We start from the raw sequence: 20,473 nt of genomic DNA, 5'->3' as shown, positions 1-20,473 counted from the left end.
ACTGTGTGCTACCCTTTGGGCTCGCCTCTGCGCCCAGGGTGTTCACGAAGTGCCTGGCTGTGGTAGCAGCAGCGCTCCGCAGACTTGGAGTGCACGTGTTCCCTTATCTCGACGATTGGCTAGTGAAGAACACATCCGAGGCAGGAGCTCTACAGTCCATGCAGATGACTATTCGACTCCTGGAGCTACTGGGGTTTATGATAAATTATCCAAAGTCCCACCTTCTCCCAGTACAGAGACTCAAATTCATGGGAGCTCTGCTGGATTCTCGGACGGCTCGTGCCTATCTTCCAGAGACAAGAGCCAACAATCTGTTGTCCCTCGTCTCCCGGGTGCGAGCGTCCCAGCAGATCACAGCTCAGCAGATGTTGAGATTGCTCGGCCACATGGCCTCCACAGTTCATGTGACTCCCATGGCTCGTCTTCGCATACGATCTGCTCAATGGACCCTAGCCTCCCAGTGGTTTCAGGCTGCTGGGGATCTAGAGGACGTAATCGACCTGTCCACGAGTTTTCTCGAATCCCTGCACTGGTGGACGATTTGGTCCAATTTGACTCTGGGACGCCCTTTCCAAATTCCTCAGCCGCAAAAAGTGCTGACTACGGATGCGTCTCTCCTGGGGTGGGGAGCTCATGTCGATGGGCTTTCACACCCAGGGAAGCTGGTCCCTCCAGGAACAAGGTCTACAGATCAATCTCCTGGAGTTACGAGCGGTCTGGAACGCTCTGAAGGCTTTCAGAGATCGGCTGTCCCACCAAATTATCCAAATTCAGACAGACAACCAGGTTGCCATGTATTACATCAACAAGCAGGGGGGCACCGGATCTCGCCCCCTGTGTCAGGAGGCCATCAGCATGTGGCTGTGGGCTTGCCGTTACAGCATGTGTCTCCAAGCCACATATCTGGCAGGCGTAAACAACAGTCTAGCCGACAGATTGAGCAGGATTATGCAACCTCACGAGTGGTCGCACAACTCCAGAGTAGTGCGCCGGATCTTCCAAGTGTGGGGCACCCCCTTGGTAGATCTCTTCGCATCTCGAGCCAACCACAAGGTCCCTCAATTCTGTTCCAGACTTCAGGCCCACGGCCGACTGGCATCGGATGCCTTCCTCCTGGATTGGGGGGAAGGCCTGCTGTATGCTTATCCTCCCATACCTCTGGTGGGTAAGATTTTGTTGAAACTCAAGCAAGACCGAGGCACCATGATTCTGATTGCTCCTTTTTGGCCGCGTCAGATCTGGTTCCCTCTTCTTCTGGAGTTGTCCTCCGAAGAACCATGGAGATTGGAGTGTTTTCCGACCCTCATCACCCAGAACGAAGGGGCGCTTCTGCATCCCAACCTCCAGTCTCTGGCTCTCACGGCCTGGATGTTGAGAGCGTAGACTTTGCCTCTTTGGGTCTGTCGGAGGGTGTCTCCCGTGTCTTGCTTGCTTCCAGGAAAGATTCTACTAAGAGGAGTTACTTCTTTTTATGGAGGAGGTTTGCCGTCTGGTGTGACAGCAAGGCCTTAGATCCTCGCTCTTGTCCTACACAGACCCTGCTTGACTACCTTCTGCACTTGTCTGAGTCTGGTCTCAAGACCAACTCTGTAAGGGTTCACCTTAGCGCAATCAGTGCATACCATTACCGTGTGGAAGGTAAGCCGATCTCGGGACAGCCTTTAGTTGTTCGCTTTATGAGAGGTTTGCTTTTGTCAAAGCCCCCCATCAAACCTCCTACAGTGTCATGGGATCTCAATGTTCTCACCCAGCTGATGAAACCTCCTTTTGAGCCACTGAATTCATGCCATCTGAAGTACTTGACCTGGAAGGTCATTTTCTTGGTGGCGGCAGTAACTTCAGCTCGTAGAGTCAGTGAGCTTCAGGCCCTGGTAGCCCATGCTCCTTACACCAAATTTCATCATAATAGAGTAGTCCTCCGCACTCACCCTAAGTTCTTGCCGAAGGTGGTGTCGGAGTTCCATCTGAACCAGTCAATTGTCTTGCCAACATTCTTTCCCCGTCCGCATTCCTGCCCTGCTGAACGTCAGCTGCACACATTGGACTGCAAAAGAGCATTGTCCTTCTATCTGGAGCGGACACAGCCCAACAGACAGTCCGCCCAAATGTTTGTTTATTTTGATCCCAACAGGAGGGGAGTGGCTGTGGGGAAACGCACCTTATCAAATTGGCTAGCAGACTGCATTTCCTTCACTTACACCCAGGCTGGGCTGGCTCTTGAGGGTCATGTCACGGCTCATAATGTTAGAGCCATGGCAGCGCGTCAGTGGCCCACTTGAAGTCAGCCACTATTGAAGAGATCTGCAAAGCTGTGACGTGGTCATCTGTCCACACATTCACATCTCATTACTGCCTGCAGCAGGATACCCGACGCGACAGTCGGTTCGGGCAGTCGGTGCTTCAGAATCTGTTTGGGGTTTAGAATCCAACTCCACCCCCCCAGGCCCATTTTTTATTCTGTTCCAGGCTACACTCTCAGTTAGTTGGATAAGTTGTTAGGTCAATCTCAGTTATGTCCTCGCCATTGCGAGGCCCAATTGACCATGTTTGTTGTTTTGAGTGAGCCTGGGGGCTAGGGATACCCCATCAGTGAGAACAAGCAGCCTGCTTGTCCTCGGAGAAAGCGAATGCTTACATACCTGTAGAAGGTATTCTCCGAGGACAGCAGGCTGATTGTTCTCACAAACCCACCCGCCTCCCCTTTGGAGTTGTGTCTTCCCTTGTCTTTGTCTTGCTACATATGGGGCTGACGAACACGAGCCGGTTCGGGCGGGAAGACGGTTGCGCATGGGCGCGCGAGGGCTAGCAAACGTCTTTGCTAGTGAAGATTCCGATTGGAGGGGGTTCCGTGGACGTCACCCATCAGTGAGAACAATCAGCCTGCTGTCCTCGGAGAATACCTTCTACAGGTATGTAGCATTCGCTTTATAACATCCTCACACCTGTTTTCCATACCTTTCCTAATAATACCCAACATTCTATTCGCTTTCCTAGCCGCAGCAGCACACTGAGCAGAAGGTTTCAGCGTATTATCGACGATGACACCCAGATCCCTTTCTTGGTCCGTAACTCCTAACGTGGAACCTTGAATGACGTAGCTATAATTTGGGTTCTTTTTTCCCCACATGCATCACCTTGCATTTGCTCACATTAAACGTCATCTGCCATTTAGCCGCCCAGTCTCCCAGTCTCGTAAGGTCCTTCTGTAATTGTTCACAATCCTGTCGTGAGTTAACGACTTTGAATAACTTTGTGTCATCAGCAAATTTAATTACCTCGCTAGTTACTCCCATCTCTAAATCATTTATAAATATATTAAAAAGCAGCGGTCCTAGCACAGACCCCTGAGGAACCCCACTAACTACCCTTCTCCATTGTGAATACTGCCCATTTAACCCCACTCTCTGTTTCCTATCCTTCAACCAGTTTTTAATCCACAATAGGACATTTCCTCCTATCCCATGACCCTCCAATTCCTCTGTAGCCTTTCATGAGGTACCTTGTCAAATGCCTTTTGGAAATCCAGATACACAATATCAACCGGTTCCCCTTTGTCCACATGTTTGTTTACTCCTTCAAAGAATTGAAGTAAATTGGTCAGGCAAGATTTCCCCACACAAAAGCCGTGCTGACTCGGTCTCAGTAATCCATGTCCTCGGATGTACTCTGTAATTTTGTTTTTAATAATAGCCTCTACCATTTTCCCCGGTACCGACGTCAGACTCACCGGTCTATAATTTCCCGGATCTCCCCTGGAACCTTTTTTAAAAATGGGCGTTACAGTGGCCACCCTCCAATCTTCCGGTACCACGCTCGATTTTAAGAATAAATTGCATATCACTAGTAGTAGCTCCGCAAGCTCATTTTTCACTTCTATCAGTACTCTAGGATGAATACCATCCGGTCCAGGAGATTTGCTACTCTTCAGTTTGCCGAACTGCCCCATTACATCCTCCAGGTTTACCGTGAAGTCAGTAAGTTTCTCCGACTCGTCCGCTTGAAATATCATTTCCGAAACCTCAAAAGGTTTTAACCAAAGCTAAGTTCACAGAAGAAACTTACAAATTTCAGGATAAACTCTTGCTTATAATATTGCAAACCAACTTTCAACAGTCGTCCCAACATAGGCCCCATTTTAACAGAGGAGGAGTCAGTTTTGGGATTCAGTGTTCACATCAGAAGTGGAATCAGTTATTCTTCTGCTCTTTCTCCATGTACAAGCGTAAACATAAGAAAGATAACATTATTTTGGAGAACTTTAATGAAAACAAGGCATCCTCTAATAAAAGGAAGGAATCATACCAAGACAGAGTATATAGTCTGACAAAAAAAGGAATGTGTACTGTATTCTGCATTAGTGTGGTTTAATGTTTTCTTCTGTTTTGTGTAAGAAGCTACAAGATAATTTAGATGAGTTTTGTTATACCAGTTTTTTGTTTTTTTTTGCTCCCGGTACATTGTTAGCTTTGTTTAGTGTTCTCTTTCATTTCTACACAAAATATGACTGGCTCAGTTTAATACTGTGGTAATGAGATCACACAGGACCAAAGGGAGCAGAGGTGGGTCAGTTGCCACAAATAATATGATTTTCTCATCTAATCAAAGGGAAAGCTAGCTTTTGAAACTAGAAATTCCATGCATCTGTTTATTTTTAGCTTTCCTGGGGTTGGTGGGCCTCGTTTTCTAACCTTAAGTATTAATTCCTATTGTTGCCATGTTTTTGCTCTAGGTCAGAGGCTTGGAATCTAGTTACTGCATAGACAGCATGGGGCATACAAATGGTGGCTTTGTGGAACTTGGACCATGCCACAGAATGGGGGGAAATCAGGTAAGTGAGACAGCCGGAGTGCATGGGGCAGACGGATTGTACCACCAGATGACAAAAATCCATAGTAGTGAAGGGGAAGTTGGAAGCTTTTTTCAGTAAAATTGTTTTAAATGTGTAATTTCTGATTACTTTCCGTAAAAGGGGACATTGCTTCCAGAAATGAAGTGATGTGTGACATCTTCATGAGTTTCTTCAGAATGTAGTTCTCAAAATAAATTTGTTACTCAGCAACAACGTAGCTATTAAAATATTGAAAAGTAATCTCCTGAGTACTATGTTTATCCGGAGTCCAGGTTTTACCCATAAGAGGAAGAATTCAAACTTAATCTGGGAATCTGAAGAAGAACTAGGAGCTCATTGTGACCAGTCAGCATTGTTCAAAGGGACTTTTAGTACATGCACATTATAGGAAATTTTCAAAGGGCAACTACCCAGGTGGTTTTACCTTTCAAAAGTCACAAGTTTGATTTGGTGTATTTACCTGATGTTCTGTTTCCTAACGTGGAAGTAAAGCATAAATATATATGAAGTAAAAGCTCCCAAGTACTTTGCACCTAAGATTTGTGTAGGCAGCTAAGTGAAGGTAAAATAATGAATGTATGTGCACTGTTTCACTCCCTTCCTGCCAAAACCTATGCACACCTCCAGGACTGTCACTTGTTATCCATGGTTAAAAGCTTGTGTGTTGTGGAAGTCAGCAGGTGCTTTTAAGTTGGGCAGTTTTCAGCTAAGCCATTTTATCAAGGCACGTGTCTTTGAAAACTATGATGCCCAGGTATATTTGGGGATTTAAGATGAAAATTAATGACAAATTTTAAAAAGTATATGGTTTGTGATAATGATTTCCCTAAGGCTAACGAATGATCAAAGTAAGATTTTTAGTTCTTCTAAGGTCCCGAAAAGGAAATGAGATTTGGTGGTCAAGGTTCTGGTGACAAATGTAGCTAAATTATTGCTGGAAGGAAATGCAATGATTAATTTGGGGAAGCAACAGACCTTAGCTGGTAAATGGAAAAATATCTGTATTCATCCTACAAGTGTATCAGATCATGCCCCACTCACTGGGAAGCTAGTTGGAAGGCTAATATGGGGTTGCTTGCTAGGGATACCACCCATGCTCTTCTCTTGCGGAAATGGGAGGAATACCTTGCCTGGAATAACAGTGGGGAGGTTTCAGTGGGAGCAGTATGGGATGCTGGGAAAATGTATATGCAGGGTATTCTTATCCAAAAAGCGGCTTGTGTTTGTAAAGTTCACTGCAGAAATGTCAGGATATCATAGAGAAATTAGCTTCTCTTCAGAAACTGCATGAAAGGTATCTGTAAAATTTATTGCGGGAAAGACTTAAATTACTTAAAGTTCAACTGACTGAGTTGGATACTGGGAAAATTGAGTATGGTGTGCGCAGAACAAAGCAGGATTATATGGAGGCAGACAACTGGATGGGTAAACTATTGGCATGGCAACTGAAAAAGCAGCAGTGTGAGAGGTGGGAATCTAAGGTCATCACAGGGTCGGGGGGATGTGACGTTTGCTCATGAGGAGATAGCCCTTTTGTTTTACAAGTCTCTTTATTTGTCTGAACTTAAATGTTCTAGGAGTGTAAGAGGGCTGAATCTCCTGAACAGCACGATACAGCTTTTTTGAACTCCCCTATCACTGAAGCAGAAGTCAGTAAGGTGATAGCCAATTTGCCCAAGGGGAAATCGCCAGGCAATTATGGGTTCTCCACTGAGTATTATAAACTTTTAAACCCTAGGGTATCCCCTATTCTGGCTAGGTTATTTGGTGAAATTACAGAAGGAGCCCCACTACCTTTGTCTATGTATAAGGCTAATGTAGTTATATTGCCCAAGCCGAGGAAAGAACCTATGTGCTGTGCAAGTTATCATCCAATTACTTTATTGAATAATGACATAAAAGGTTTTGCTAAAATTTTAGCCAGTAGGTTAGACAGGATTCTCTCCAAGCTTATTCATTATGATCAAACGGGGGTTTGTGCAGGACCGCAAATTAGAGCATAATGTTTGTAGGGCTATTAAATAAGAGGCAGGAAAAAGCTATGTGTGTGGCCATAGATGCCAAAAAAGCATTTGATAGGGTCGAGTGGGAGTATTTATTCTCTGTGATGGATAGTATTGGTTTGGGGGGTACCTATGGGACCTGGGTCCACTCTCTGTATGCCTCACCCAGTAGTGTCATCTTGGTTAATGGGGTTCAATCGCAACAATTTCCCCTTGAAAGAGGAACTCATCAGAGTGCCCCATTTCTCCACTTCTGTTTGCCATTGCCATCGAGCCCTTTGTGGTGCGTATTCGGCAGTTGTCTCAGATACTCCTATTATGGTTCATGGAGAGCCACACAAAATTTTACTTTATGCTGACAATACTCTCATATTTATGACTGATCCCCAGCACTTTCTGCCTCATTTGTTGACACAGATCAGTTTGGGGAGGTAGTAGTAGTGTCGGGTTTCAAAACTAATATAGAGAAGACGGAGACATTATTATTCAATGTGGTTCCCTCTAATTTTTCTTCCTTTCCGTTCAAAGTAGCCTTAAAAGGTTTCAGTATTTGGGGATCTACATCTCAGACTCCATGGAGGATTTATTTTAGCTTAACTATGATAGACTCACAAAGCAGGTTCAACAGGATCTTGACTTGTGGAAAAGCTTTGTGGTTGTCCTGGTGGGGTAGGGTGGCTGCCTTATGGATGACCTTAACAAAATTTTTATTTTTGTTTGCGCAATTACCTATTAAGATCCCCATCAAACAATTTTGGATGTGGGAGAGCATGTGGCGTGCCTTCATTTGGTGTAGTGGGTGGCCGAAGGTGTCTTGGAGGACATTGGAACTTCCCAAGGACGTGGAGGATTTGAGGTTGTCCAACTTGCGATTATATTACCAGGCCACAGTTCTTAAGGCTTTGAGAGACCTTTATTTTGAACCCCTGTCATTGAGGTGAGTCCCCTTGTAGAAATTTCATTCTTCTCCCTGTGCTGTATTTGGGTTGGGAGGGAGAGTCACACTTATATCAACGGGGAAGCTTTAACTCCTTCCACAAACATCTTTCTTATCCCTCTCATAGCAACCTAGGAATCGGTGGCGGGTCGACAAAACTTGCGTGGGATTACTTTTCCTGAGTCAATTTAAGGATTACAGGCCATGGTCGTCGGGTTATTTTACAAAGTTACATCGACAGATGGGGGAAGCTGGTTTTATCCAGTGTAGAGATCTGTTCTGCAACTGCGCCCTGCTCTCACATGGTCAATTATAAAATGTGGGGGTTTTATCAGTATTTTCAGGGGCAGGACTTTTTATTGGGTTCAGTTGTCAAGGAAAAAGTGCTTCGCAATATAGTTCCGATTGAAGTTGTACTATTTAAATCGGGCATTCGATGCAAACTTTTGTCCCGAGTATATGTCACCTTGAATCATCTTTACCAGCTACCTCGGGCCTAGGTAGAGCAGCAATGGGAGTCATGGTTGGGGGCACCTTTGGGGGAAGAGGGTGGGATTGCATACCTATATGCCTATAAATGTACTTGGATTATGTAATATATTCAACTTCAGTATCAGTTGCGCTCCATAGAGCTTACTGGACCCAGTGCAAGGGAGTAAAGTAGGAGGGCTTCGATCTTTGCTGGAGAAAATGTGGTATGATTGGGACTCCAGAGCACTTATGGTAAGACTGTCCCATAGTATATAAATTTTGTCAGCTAGTATGGGACGGCTAAACAATGGACAGGGGAGGACTGATACAAGGACAGACGGGCTTGCTTCTTAGGGTCTAGCTCGCATTGGTCCCCAGATGGTGCTATGCCTAACGGGATCTCCCATTTGTTGATCTTGGCTGCAAAAATGGACATAGCCAGGACTTGGAGATTAGGGGGTGGACCTACTTGGGAAGCTTGACTTCACTAGCTATTTCCATCTCTAGATCATTTATAAATGTGTTAAAAAGCAGCGGTCCCAGCACAGACCCCTGGGGAACCCTACTTTCTACTACTCTTCTCCATTGAGAACACTGACCATTTAACTCTGTTTTTTTTTCTATCTTTTAACTTAATCCACAATAGGACATTACCTACTATCCCATGACTCTTTAATTTTCTCAGAAGGCTTTCATGAAGTACTTTGTCAAATGCCTTTTGAAAATCCAGATACTCACCTTTATCCACATATTTATTCTCCCCTTCAAAGAAATGTAATAGGTTGGTGAGATAAGATTTCCCTTGTCTAAATCCATGTTGGCTTTGTCTCAGTAATCTATGCTGTAATTTTGTTCTTTATGATAGTCTCTACCATTTTGCCCAGCACCGACATCAGGCTTTCCGGTCTATAATTTCCCGGATCACCTCAGAAACCCCTTTTAAAGATTGGCATTACATTGGCCACCCGCCAATTTTCTGGTATCATGCTTGATTTTAAAGATAAATGATGTATTGCCATCAATTGCTTTGCAAGTTCATTTTCCAATTCTGTCAGTACTCTGGGATGTATATTATCCGGTTCAGGCGATTTGCTACTCTTTAATTTGTCAAATTGCTCCATTTCATCTTCCAGGTTAACAGAGATGTATTTCAGTTTCTCTGCCTTATCAGCACTGAATAGCTTCTTCAGCAGTTGAAGGGAGACAGATTCCCAGGAGATGGATACTGTGGTTTAACCCTGACCTGCCTCGGGTCTTCTCTGTCTTTCCACTGTGGCTGTTGAATCAAGGACCAATATTGATGGACAATCCTTCTCACCTTGGTCTTACTCCTTGGCTCTTGAAAGAGTGAGACTAAGGTTCAGATGTTATCTGAGGCAGTTGTTACCACTCTTCTTCATGCCAGGAAATGTTCCACTTCTACAGCGTATGCTAGGGTCTGGAGAACATTTGAAAGTTGGTGATCTGAGAGGGCGACTTCTTCTTTTTCTTCTTCTTTGGGTTAGATTTTGGCCTTTCTCCAGTTGGGCCTCCAACAGGGTTTGACTTTCAATTCTCTGATAGTTCAAGTTTCTGCATTAGCTTGCTTCCGGGATCTTCTTGCTCATATTTTGTTGGCTGCTCAAACGGATGTTGTTCTTTTCCTGAGGGGGATTGGTCATCATCTTCCTCCTTTGCAGCTAATTTGTCCAGAGTGGAATCTCAACCTGGCGCTGTGGGCACTTCAGAAGGCCCCATTTGAGCCTCTCAAGAAATCTACTGTGAAGGATTTGATGTTGAATGTCTGTGCTTCTGATGACCATTACTTCAGCAGAAGGATTTTGGAGCTTCACACTTTTTCTTGTCGTGATCCATTCCTCTGTTTCATGGAGGCTGGAGTTTCTCTGGGAACAGTACCTTCCTTTCTTCCTAAGGTGATCTTGTCTTTTCACGTGAATCAAGTCGCTTGATCTCCCTTCTGTGAGGAAGATTGTGTGGCTCATTTTGCCTCTTTGTTCCTTGGATGTCTGTAGGGTACTGGGGAGTTGGGTTTGATTCCCACTGCAGTTCCTTGTGGCTCTGGGCAAGTCACTTAACCCTCCATTGCCCCAGGTACAAATAAGTACCTGTATATATGTATGTAGTTGCAGAAACCAAAGAAAGGCGGTATATCAAGTCCCATCCCCCCTTTTCCTTATTGTTCAGGTATTTAGAGGTACCAACGACTTCAGACAGTCGAACAAGCTGTTCGTCCTCTTTGGTCATTGCAGGGGCCTGGCAGCATCTAAGCCAACTATTGCTCATTTGCTGAAAGAGTTAATAGTCTCGGCCTATGTTCTGGCAGGTAAACATGTGCCAGGGGCCTTTCACACTCACTCTATGAGGGGAGCAGCTGCCTATTAAGCAGAGAAGAGACTGGTGTCTCCATTTGAGATTTGCAAGTAGGTGACCTGGTCTTCTCTGCATTCTTTTGCAAAGCATTACAGAGTTGATCTTGCCACTCAGAAAGATGATGAATTCGGGTCTGCTGTTTTGGGGGTAGCAGTGACTTCTTCCCACCCTTCTTTGGGTTTGTTACATCCTGCTTCTCTGAAATAGTCTAGGATTACAAGGAAGGAGAAATTGTCTTTCTTGATAATTTTCTTTCCTTTAGTCCTTAAGACTATTCCAAAGTCACTCCCATTTTTGCAGATTGTCTTTAGGTTCCTAGTGACCTGTTGGTTTCTCCTTGCTGGGTTCTTTTTACAGAGCTTGTTTTTTTTTTGTTTTTTTTAGTTGTGCTGTTCATCAGTTTATTGTTGGAGTTTGGATGGATATTCTCTTTAGGGAGAGGATGGACTACATTTCTCTTGGTTACTCCTTAAATCCACGGGAGACGTATGTGTTAGGCAGGGAGAGTCTGATAGGTATGGACAGGGAGAGGGATCTTGGGATGATAGTATCAGAGGATCTGAAGGCGACGAAACAGTGTGACAAGGCGGTGGCCACAGCGAGAAAGTTGCGAGGCTGTATAGAGAGAGGTGTGACCAGCAGAAGAAAAGTGGTTTTAATGCCTCTGTATAAGTCGTTGGTGAGGCCCCACCTGGAGTATTGTGTTCAGTTTTGGAGGCCGTACCTTGCTAAGGATGTAAAAAGAATTGAAGCGGTGCAAAGAAAAGCTACAAGAATGGTATGGGATTTGCGTTACAAGACGTATGAGGAGAGACTTGCCGACTTGAACATGTATACCCTGGAGGAAAGAAGAAACAGAGGTGATATGATACAGACGTTCAAATATTTGAAAGGTATTAATCCGCAAACAAACCTTTTCTGTAGATGGGAAGGCAGTAGAACTAGAGGACATGATATGAGATTGAAGGGGGGCAGACTCAAGAAAAACGTCAGGAAGTATTTTTTCATGGAGAGAGTGGTAGATACATGGAATGCCCTCCCACGGGAGGTGGTGGAGATGAAAACGGTAGCAGAATTCAAGCATGCGTGGGATAAACATAAAGGAATCCTGTTCAGAAGGTTAGCCGAGATTGGGAGGCGGGGCTAGTGCTGGGCAAGATTTCTACGGTCTGTGCCCTGAAAATGGCAGATACAAATCAAGGTAAGGTATACACAAGAAGTAGCACATATGAGTTTATCTTGTTGGGCAGACTAGATGGACCGTGCAGGTCTTTTTCTGCCGTCATCTACTATGTTACTATGTTTTCATCTCTCCACTGCTGATTATTGCAAATACTGAATAGTGGAGATGGATCTTATAGAGCACACCACAATTTTGAATTATCTATCTCCACCTGCTGGCCGATAGATATAATACCTGCTTCTCTAGAATAGTCTTAAGGACTAAAGGAAAAAACATTTTCAGGTAAGACATAATTTCTCCATAACATTCAAAATTTTCTTAGCCTATTATTCCTTTTGTTCTAGTGTCTAGAATTTTAGGTTGTTTATAAAATACAGTAACTAAATAAATATTATTACAAAAGTTTAACAGCATTAATTTTGGTTAGCTTTTTAGAATCAATGAAGCTAATCAGCTGATGCAGTATGATCAATGCTTGACAAAAGGATCTGATGGATCAAAAATTATGATTACACACTGCGATATGAATGAGTACAAAGAGTGGCAGTATTTCAAGGTAAGTTCCAGTCTGTGGGGTCTTATTATTTCTTGCATATGTCTTCTTAATTTTTCCTTCGCTCCAAACAATACCACTCCATCTAATTTTTTTAAACAAACAAAAAAGCTAAATTACTGTTTATCTTCTGTATTTCAATATATTCCATTTCTTTATTACCCTTACTGTTGAAGATCTTTTAGTAAGAAAAAGAAGTCATCCTATGAAACTTGGTTGCTCATTTTCAAAGCAGATGGATGTCTTTAAATGCCTAAAAAAAGGTCAATCTGCTAAAAACGTCCAAATCCTAATATTGGAAAATTAGAATTTTGGTGTTTCACACAGGGCCGCCGAGAGACTGAGCCGGGCCCGGGGCAAGGCTGCTCCCAGCCACCCCCCAAGGATCATCACCGCCCCACCCCCGCCTCCCCCAATTGCTACTGCTGTCGCCTCCCTCTCCTGCTCCCAGGCCGCTGGCGCTGCAGTCCCCAGTCTCCACCTACCTTCCCTCAGCTCCCTTCTGTTTGCCATTCGACCCCCTTCATTTAAAAAAAAAAATCTCGAAATCAGCAGTGCAGCGCCTTCTGTGTTGAAAGCGGCAGATCGCCTCGGGCGGGCCTTCCCTCACTGTGTCCCACCCTCGCAAAAATAGAAAGTTACATCAGCAGAGGGCGGGACACAGTGAGGGAAGGCCCACCTGACACGATCTCTGCTTTCACACAGAAGGCGCTGCGCTGCCGATTTTGAGATTTTTGTTAAATGCAGGGGACCAGGTGGCAGACAGAAGGGAGCTGAGGGTAGGCAGGTGGGGACTGCGGCACCGGCAGCCTGGGAGCAGGAGAGGGCAAGAGACCCCAGAGCCAGGCCCTTCTTGGAGTCCCAGGCCCGAGGAATTTTGCCCTCCCCCTCTCGGCAGCCCTGGTTTCACACTATAGTTCATCCAATTAGCAAGGGTACATGTAGTGGGCAGGACTGATGTTTTTATCTAGACCTGTTTCAGTCACATCCAAGTTCAATAGGTTGCTCTAATTGAGCAGCTGACCACTGGAGGGATTAAGGCATGACCCTCATGAATCCCCCATTGGCTGCTGTCCCTCTCCTTCTCCCCTGAAAGTGAAACTGTAAAGGAAAAGTAGGCTGTATCAGCTACAGGTATTATGGCCATTCTGAACAAAGCAGCAAGCAGGTCAGATGAGTAGCCTAATGGTTAGTGTAGTGGACTATGAAACAAGGGACCCAGGTTCATGTCCCACTTCAACTCTTTTTTTGTTTGTTTGTTTCTGAGAAACAGAAATATACCTACTGTACCTAAATATATAAGACACCTGCAAACATGAAGTGGTGTACATTCAGATATATAATAAGTAGTTTTCAGGTCGTGGAGAGATCACATTTACAAAAAAAAAAAAAGTTACAATGGGGTTTGAACCTGTCTCTCTTGGTTTCCAGTGCACTGCACTAATCACTAGGGTACTCTTCTCTTCTACAGGAATGACTCTGTGCCTATATTTTTTAAAATGATGCCAGATAAACATTCGTGCCCCTGGTTTTTGTTCTTCAAAAGTTGAACATTTCTCTTTGGAAAATGGCTATTCATTTTGGATGTTTTCAGTACAAAAACATCCATCTCAAAACCATAATCGAACAGAAAATCTAGATGTTTTTCCTGTTTGATTATGGCTGTGAGATGAACTTTTTTTTGGATGTTATGAGCAAGACTTTTTTTCCTTTGGACATTTTTAAAATGCCCCTCCATGTGTCTAACTCTTTAGACCTTTTCATTTGTTTACGCTTTGCTTTACCTTAAGAATAAAAATTTTACCCTTAATTCTCACTGCTGAGAACTTGCAGGGCAATTGTATTAACGGGCCAATTACCCGTATATACTTGACTATAAGCCAAGATTTTGGCCCCCTCCAAAAAAGCCCAAAAATTGGGGTCTTGGCTTATAGTCAAGTTGGAATGTCTTTCTCTCCCCCCCCCCCCCCCCCCCCCCCCGCGGTGACCAGCTTTTCTCTTACCAGTTTTCTCGATATCCAAAGTGAATACAATGTGAGAGGTTTGTGTGCAATGCCTTTGTTATATGCAAACCTCTCATGAACTTTCCTGATGGATATCCTGAAAACAAGAATGTCAAGGTATGTCCATGGGACTGGCTTGAGAAACATATGTTTAAATTATTGAATTGTATTTGACTTGGCTCCTGTTTTGAAATGTTTTATTGTCATTTTGTATTTTATATTTCGTTTTTGAAATTGGTGGCTGTTCTTTGCTGGGGGATGAAGAATGAATGTTGGGGGATGATGTTTCCATTCCGATCTGTTTTAGAACTGAGTTTCTTCACCTAGGCCCCGATTCTGAGAAGCAGATGTGGGCAGTAGAGGCCATTAGCACTGGAGTAGCGCCCACATTTCCTCCCGAGGAACGCTCAGAGCTGGCAAGCACATGAAACAACGAACTCACTGGTTCTGAATGCAAATTGCATAGGAATAGGGGAGACCAGCTGTCACAGCCCTGGTGGTCCAGTGGACTTCAGGCCCCTTACACCACCAAAGCACGTAAGGGCCCGGAGGTCCAGTGTACCCCTACACCCCCAAATATGTAACCCTCCCCTGAAAAAAAAGTAAAAACCCTGGTGGTCCATGGAACCCTTCTCCCACCCCCCGAAGGCTTATCCTTCCCTTAAACTTTGATTCCCGTGTTGAAATCCAAAAGCTCTCTTGACACAGTAGGTTGTGCAGTTTCTTGTCATTTTTATTATTTTTAAATTTTTGTTACTGAAAAATATAACCTTTATAATCTGCATGGAATTGTGGAAATATCATGCTGCTGGAAACTTTATGCCTCTGCTAGAACCGGCTCTCTTTCTTAATTGATCAGTTAAGAACACTAGCTATTTTGTAATGATTTCACAGACAGCATGCAAAGGGTGCATAGTGCATGCCTTAAGGCTGAATTCTGCTGGGTGCCGAGGGGCATTATTATCCCCCTTTTCAGATCCTTTTGGCTTTTAATACTCCGGTTTGAATTATATTTTAAAGTCTATAAAAATTTGTCCAAAGAATTGGTTATATAAGCATGGTATCGTATTTCAGCACACTATTGGACAAACTCATGGCAAATTTATACTTCTGTTCAATTCTTGTGGTCGGAGAGAGTATGCTTCCCTATGTGCCCACTTTGCAGACTTTAGCTTCGAGGATACCAGAAGATGCACCTTTTTGTTGCTATACTGAGAAAATGGAACCTGCTCCCACTGGAACTTACCCTTGGATTCAATAAAGGTCACCAACATTTACATGCTCAAACTTAGGTGCAATCCTCAGTTGTGCACACAACTCAATTGTTTAACAAGCAATTAACAGTCAATAATTGGATGCTAACAATTATTGGTGTTAATTGGCAGTTAAGATTTGCACATGTATCTCACTGGGTGCTATTCTGTAACACTGGTCATGCATATCCTATAGTGCAAAACCCAAAAGGGGCATGGCCGTGGGGAGGGTCAAGGGCTGTGCGCACTGTATTACAGAATTCCATGGTAATACAGGCTAAGCGCTGTTCTATAAAGAGTTCTCAGCCTGGCGCACCCTTTATAGAATCACGCTGAGCACAAATTTTTCCCGCAATCTACTACTCTGTGCCATTTACTGATTTCGGCCCTCTTCTTTTAAGAATCAACTTGAAAAGAGCCATTTATTTAAGCTGGTTTATGGGATTACAGTGGTCCGAATGCTGAAGGGATATTTACACAGTGGTCTTGGGATGTACTTTATGGAATTGTATATTGTTTGTGTGTTTCGTCATGTTGATTAATTGTTCTTTTCTGCCTGTTATGAGGCTCATTTTCAAAGCACATAGACTTACAAAGTTACTGCAGAATATAAACCATTAAATCTCGGCCAAATCTGATTTTAAAGCAGTCTGAAATAAAAGCATTTTGTAGACTCCAGTATGTCATTTTTTTTGCTTTGCTTATGGTCCATTGCCCATTTTCATGGTTTGTGTGTGTGTGTGATAACATTTTAAAATCACATATGTTTGGGCACATCTGAAAACCATATTTGAAACCTGCTTTGTTCATGCTCTTTTCCAGAACATGCATAGATTTACCCACATTCCTACAGGAAAGTGCTTGGATCGCTCCGAGGTCTTACATCAAGTATTCATTTCTGAGTGCGACTCCAACAAAAGTACACAGAAGTGGGAAATGAACAACATTCTCAGTGTATAGGGAATCGAACTGCTCTCACACATTCTACCGTACCTGAAAGCTACTGCAAACTGGTCTCTTTGCATAGCTATGAGCCTGAAGCCTTCTGAATGGATGAAGGACAGCAACGAACTGTGATATTACGGTAGCGTTGCCATCCTGCAGTTAATGTTTACAAAACTGCTTTTACCTTAAACTTAGTAGATGTTTACATCTTTTGGTTTTAGGATTACCTTTGTAAATGTGCCTCAAGCTGTGTTTCTAAGAGCAAAGTTAAAGGCACAATTTGTCGTCTTTGGGACTATTCTCAGGGTTTGAAGGTATTTTATTGTATACACTTGAAGATGATTCTAGTAGCCAGACTTTCTTTTTATTTGTGATTGTCAACCTGTTGCATTTTAAATTCATAGGATCTGATATTCAAAAGATTTGTCCAGCTAATGTTGGAAGTTATCCAGACAAATCTTCACTTTTAAGTATCCTGTCCTGGCAACCGGGTTTCTTTTCTCAGGACAGCTTGATATCTGGCCAAAGTGTAGCCAGTCAAAAGGAGAAGGAATTAAAAAAAAAAAAAAAAGCATGCTGGTGGGTGGGGCACGATTATCTTTAACCAAAATAGTATTATGTGGTTAAAGATGACCAGTTAAGTCTAGTTGGGAAGAATTGCTGACCTTAAGTTAACCGGATAAGTCTGCAGACGTAACCAGGTATGTGTTTGAGTATCTAGTTAAAGATAATTGGATAAGTTATCCAGTTATCTTTAATCGGATATCCTGCAGCTGAACGTTAATCCCACATTTTATAAAGCACTGCCACAGCTAATTACTAAAGGTGGCCTTCGTTCACAGGCGTGCTGCTTTTCAGAAGGGGCATGTTCAGCCAACTGAGTTCATCTCGTGTCTCTGTATATTTATTAAAACCAAAAACTGTACTAAACTTGAGTAAAGTTTTCGCTATGGTTTTGCTAAATCACATCGCCGTGATAGGGATTGCTTTAAATGCCTAGACAGGGATTTCCAAAGGGCCATACAGTGCATTGTCAAAAATATCCAGCTACATAACTAATAACACACCCAGTAAAATATTGAGTCACTGAATGTGTTAACTTACTGGCCAAACTGGCCAAAATTACTAGCTTGACAGAGACTGTACTGAAAAGAGGAAGTATTGTAAAAACATCAGGCTATTAGGAAAGGTTCCAGGCAGGATTGTTGAGGTTAGTCGCTGTCCAAGGTTATGCTTAAATATCTTAGATTAATTTTCTGCGTATAATTCTTGAGCTGAAATGGGAAGAGTGGAAGGTGACAGCAGACGTTTAAGGAAAGTTAATCTACTAGATCACCATAATAGATTAATTACAAATAGTACATAGCTCTAGAAGGAATGAAATGCTAGCTCTTATACTATAGTAAATGCCAGGATGACTATCTCAGAGCTGGCTCCTGCAGAGATGAGAAATGGATCCGCTGACAAAGTTGTCTTTTTATGTTTTCTTAACAGAGGTAGCCAAATTAAGAGTACTGTTTTATTGTCAACTGGATGCTGGAGCGATAGGAGTTAGTGACTCACCCAAGATCGCACGGTCAGTGACAGAAAAGAGTCCTAAGCTTATGTCCCAGTTCTCCTCTTGGACCATTACCCAAAGCACTAACCATTAGATCACTCCTTCTCCCAGGCCAGGCCATTCCCTCCATCTTCCTTGTCTACAGCTGTCTCAAGAGTTAGAATTTTATTGAAGGTGTGAAAATCTGACATAATATTTCAAGGTCAAATATAATTAAGATTAAAGAAACTAGAACATCTAATTTCTCTGTCTCCTCCCTCTTTTAGTGACCATTTAACCTTTCTGTTGTGAAATAATCACAGTCCCCAGTATCCTACATCATTACAGTGATTAATTCATAATTTGCCTTTTGCAACAGAATTGCTGGAAATAGCATCTCCTCACTCTTTCCCAAGCACTGGCTTATCCTTCCCTTCCTTTTCCTCCCTTTTGGCCCTGAAGTGCTATTCCTTTCTCTGAGCCGCCTTTGGTGCTGCTCATCTGTGCTTTCAACATCACAGCCAGTACCGATGACTCTCGCGACTTCAGAGAGTTTAACTGGTGCTGCATACCTCAAAGAGGAGATTACAGTGGTATTTCAGGGAGAAAGACAAGCAAGGAGAAGGCTGGTGTCTCTGGATTTGTGCTTAGATAGGAGCAATGGCGGAATCTGGTATCTTTAGTGGAGCAGGGTAGGAAAAAGGTGGCTGATATCTGGAGTATGGAAGGAGGCTGGTGGTGTCAGTGCACCAGGAGGAAGAGAATGGTGTCTTGGTGGCAGGAAAGGCAGACCAGTATCTAGGGCTGGAAATAGGCTAGCAGTTGATAGAGAGGATTTGGCCTGTTTGTCTGCTGTGGTTCAGGGGTGAGGGAGGAAAGGGACGATCAGTAGGCAATATGGAGAGGAGGCCTCAGCTGAAGTGAGGGAAGAAGAAGAAAAAATATAACATAGTGCTGGGAAGGAAAGGAGAAGTTGGAGGAGAAGGAAGGAAAGAAGAGAAAAATGAATCTATGGAAGGGGAGAAGCATAATGTAGTGAGGTAAGAAGAGAAAACAGCAAGGGGAGGGTACGAAAGAATGAAAAGTAAAATAGAAAAGATCAAATTAAGCAAAGCTGTTCTTATACAATAGGCTATGAAATTATTTTGTTTAATAAAATACTGAAAGCTAGGAATATAATAAAATTGATTTTTTTTATACATTAAGTAATGTACAGTCTTGTAAATTTATGCAAATATACTGAATTTCAAAAATATTGCTACAGCATTTCCTAACCCTTGCCGTAGAATCTACCTCTGAGCTGCTGCCGAAACCCTATAATGATCCTTCAATCTGGGGCTTAAAAAAAGGCAAAAGTTAGAATTTGTAGGTTATGATTTGATTGAATTGCACCAGTAAGTTAAAAAAAATTTAAAATCCTCAAAAACATGGGGTCTAATTTTATAATAGGAAACTAGGCAGAAAAGGCATATGGGCGCATATGTTGTATCTGTTTTCTAAATGCAAGGTGAGCACTCATGTGCCTTTCTGAAATTACCAGAGGGAACGTAGACACACACATTTGCACCTACTCTGAGGTAGATGTAATTGTGATTAGGTATACACACCACATGCATGTATATTATAAAATATGCACATAAGGCCAAGCCCACCTCTGGGAATCTCTACGCATATATCATATAAAAGTAGGCACTGTTACAGGTAGACTCATATACCCCCAGGCAAGTTTTATATAAGCTTACTAGAGCACATAAATACCCTATTTCTATATATGGTGCTCAAAATTGAGCGTGCACCTAATTTACTTGTGCAATTTAATTGATAAATGAGCCAATTAGCACCAATAATTGGCATTAATTAAAAGTTGCACGCACACCTTTAGGCACCAGGAAAATTTGCACATGGATCCGAAAAGGGTGGGCCATGGGAGGGGCAGGGACGGATCAGGGACATTCCTGGAATTTGCGCACAGATTTATAGAATAAGGGAGATCGGCATCTAATTTAGGTGCGAGAATTTACACCAGGTTTTACTTGGTGTAAATCCTCCTGCCCAAAATTGGACACAGATTCTGGCACAAAACACTATTCTGTAAATGGTGCCCAACTCCGAGCACCATTTATAGAATAGTGCTAATTTTGTGTGCCGTTTATAAAATTGAGACTGTAATGTTGTTCTTACACACTCCATACAGAATTGCCCCCAAAGTGAGCATGTTAAAAGTGCTTCCATAGTTTATAAAGGTAACTTGATAGATAGTAACCATCACTCCGTGGAGTACCTCCCTCTTTAGAAGGAAAGAAAGAAAATGGGACGGTGAATACTTGTCTGTAGATCATTTGCTAATGTGGGGGTTTTTTTATGTTTTA

At 43.0% G+C, this 20,473-nt stretch overlaps 1 protein-coding gene across 2 annotated transcripts in view; it reads left to right on the top strand.

Moving 5' to 3' along the window:
- The window catches only part of GALNT7 (polypeptide N-acetylgalactosaminyltransferase 7), a 376,325-nt gene extending 356,318 nt beyond the window's left edge, over positions 1 to 20,007 (top strand). For both annotated transcript variants that reach the window (XM_030191545.1, XM_030191546.1), the window contains exons 10-12: positions 4,730 to 4,828; positions 12,241 to 12,369; positions 16,445 to 20,007. In XM_030191545.1, coding sequence (XP_030047405.1) covers positions 4,730 to 4,828; positions 12,241 to 12,369; positions 16,445 to 16,582 — 366 coding nt within the window. In that variant the 3' untranslated portion in view covers positions 16,583 to 20,007. The remainder of the gene's footprint in view (positions 1 to 4,729; positions 4,829 to 12,240; positions 12,370 to 16,444) is intronic.
- Positions 20,008 to 20,473: the final 466 nt, after the last annotated feature.

Source organism: Microcaecilia unicolor, chromosome 2 (assembly GCF_901765095.1).
Source record: "Microcaecilia unicolor chromosome 2, aMicUni1.1, whole genome shotgun sequence".
NCBI classification, from domain to species: domain Eukaryota; kingdom Metazoa; phylum Chordata; class Amphibia; order Gymnophiona; family Siphonopidae; genus Microcaecilia; species Microcaecilia unicolor.
Note: the sequence above shows the minus strand (reverse complement) of the source record. Positions and strands in the feature narration are given on the sequence as shown.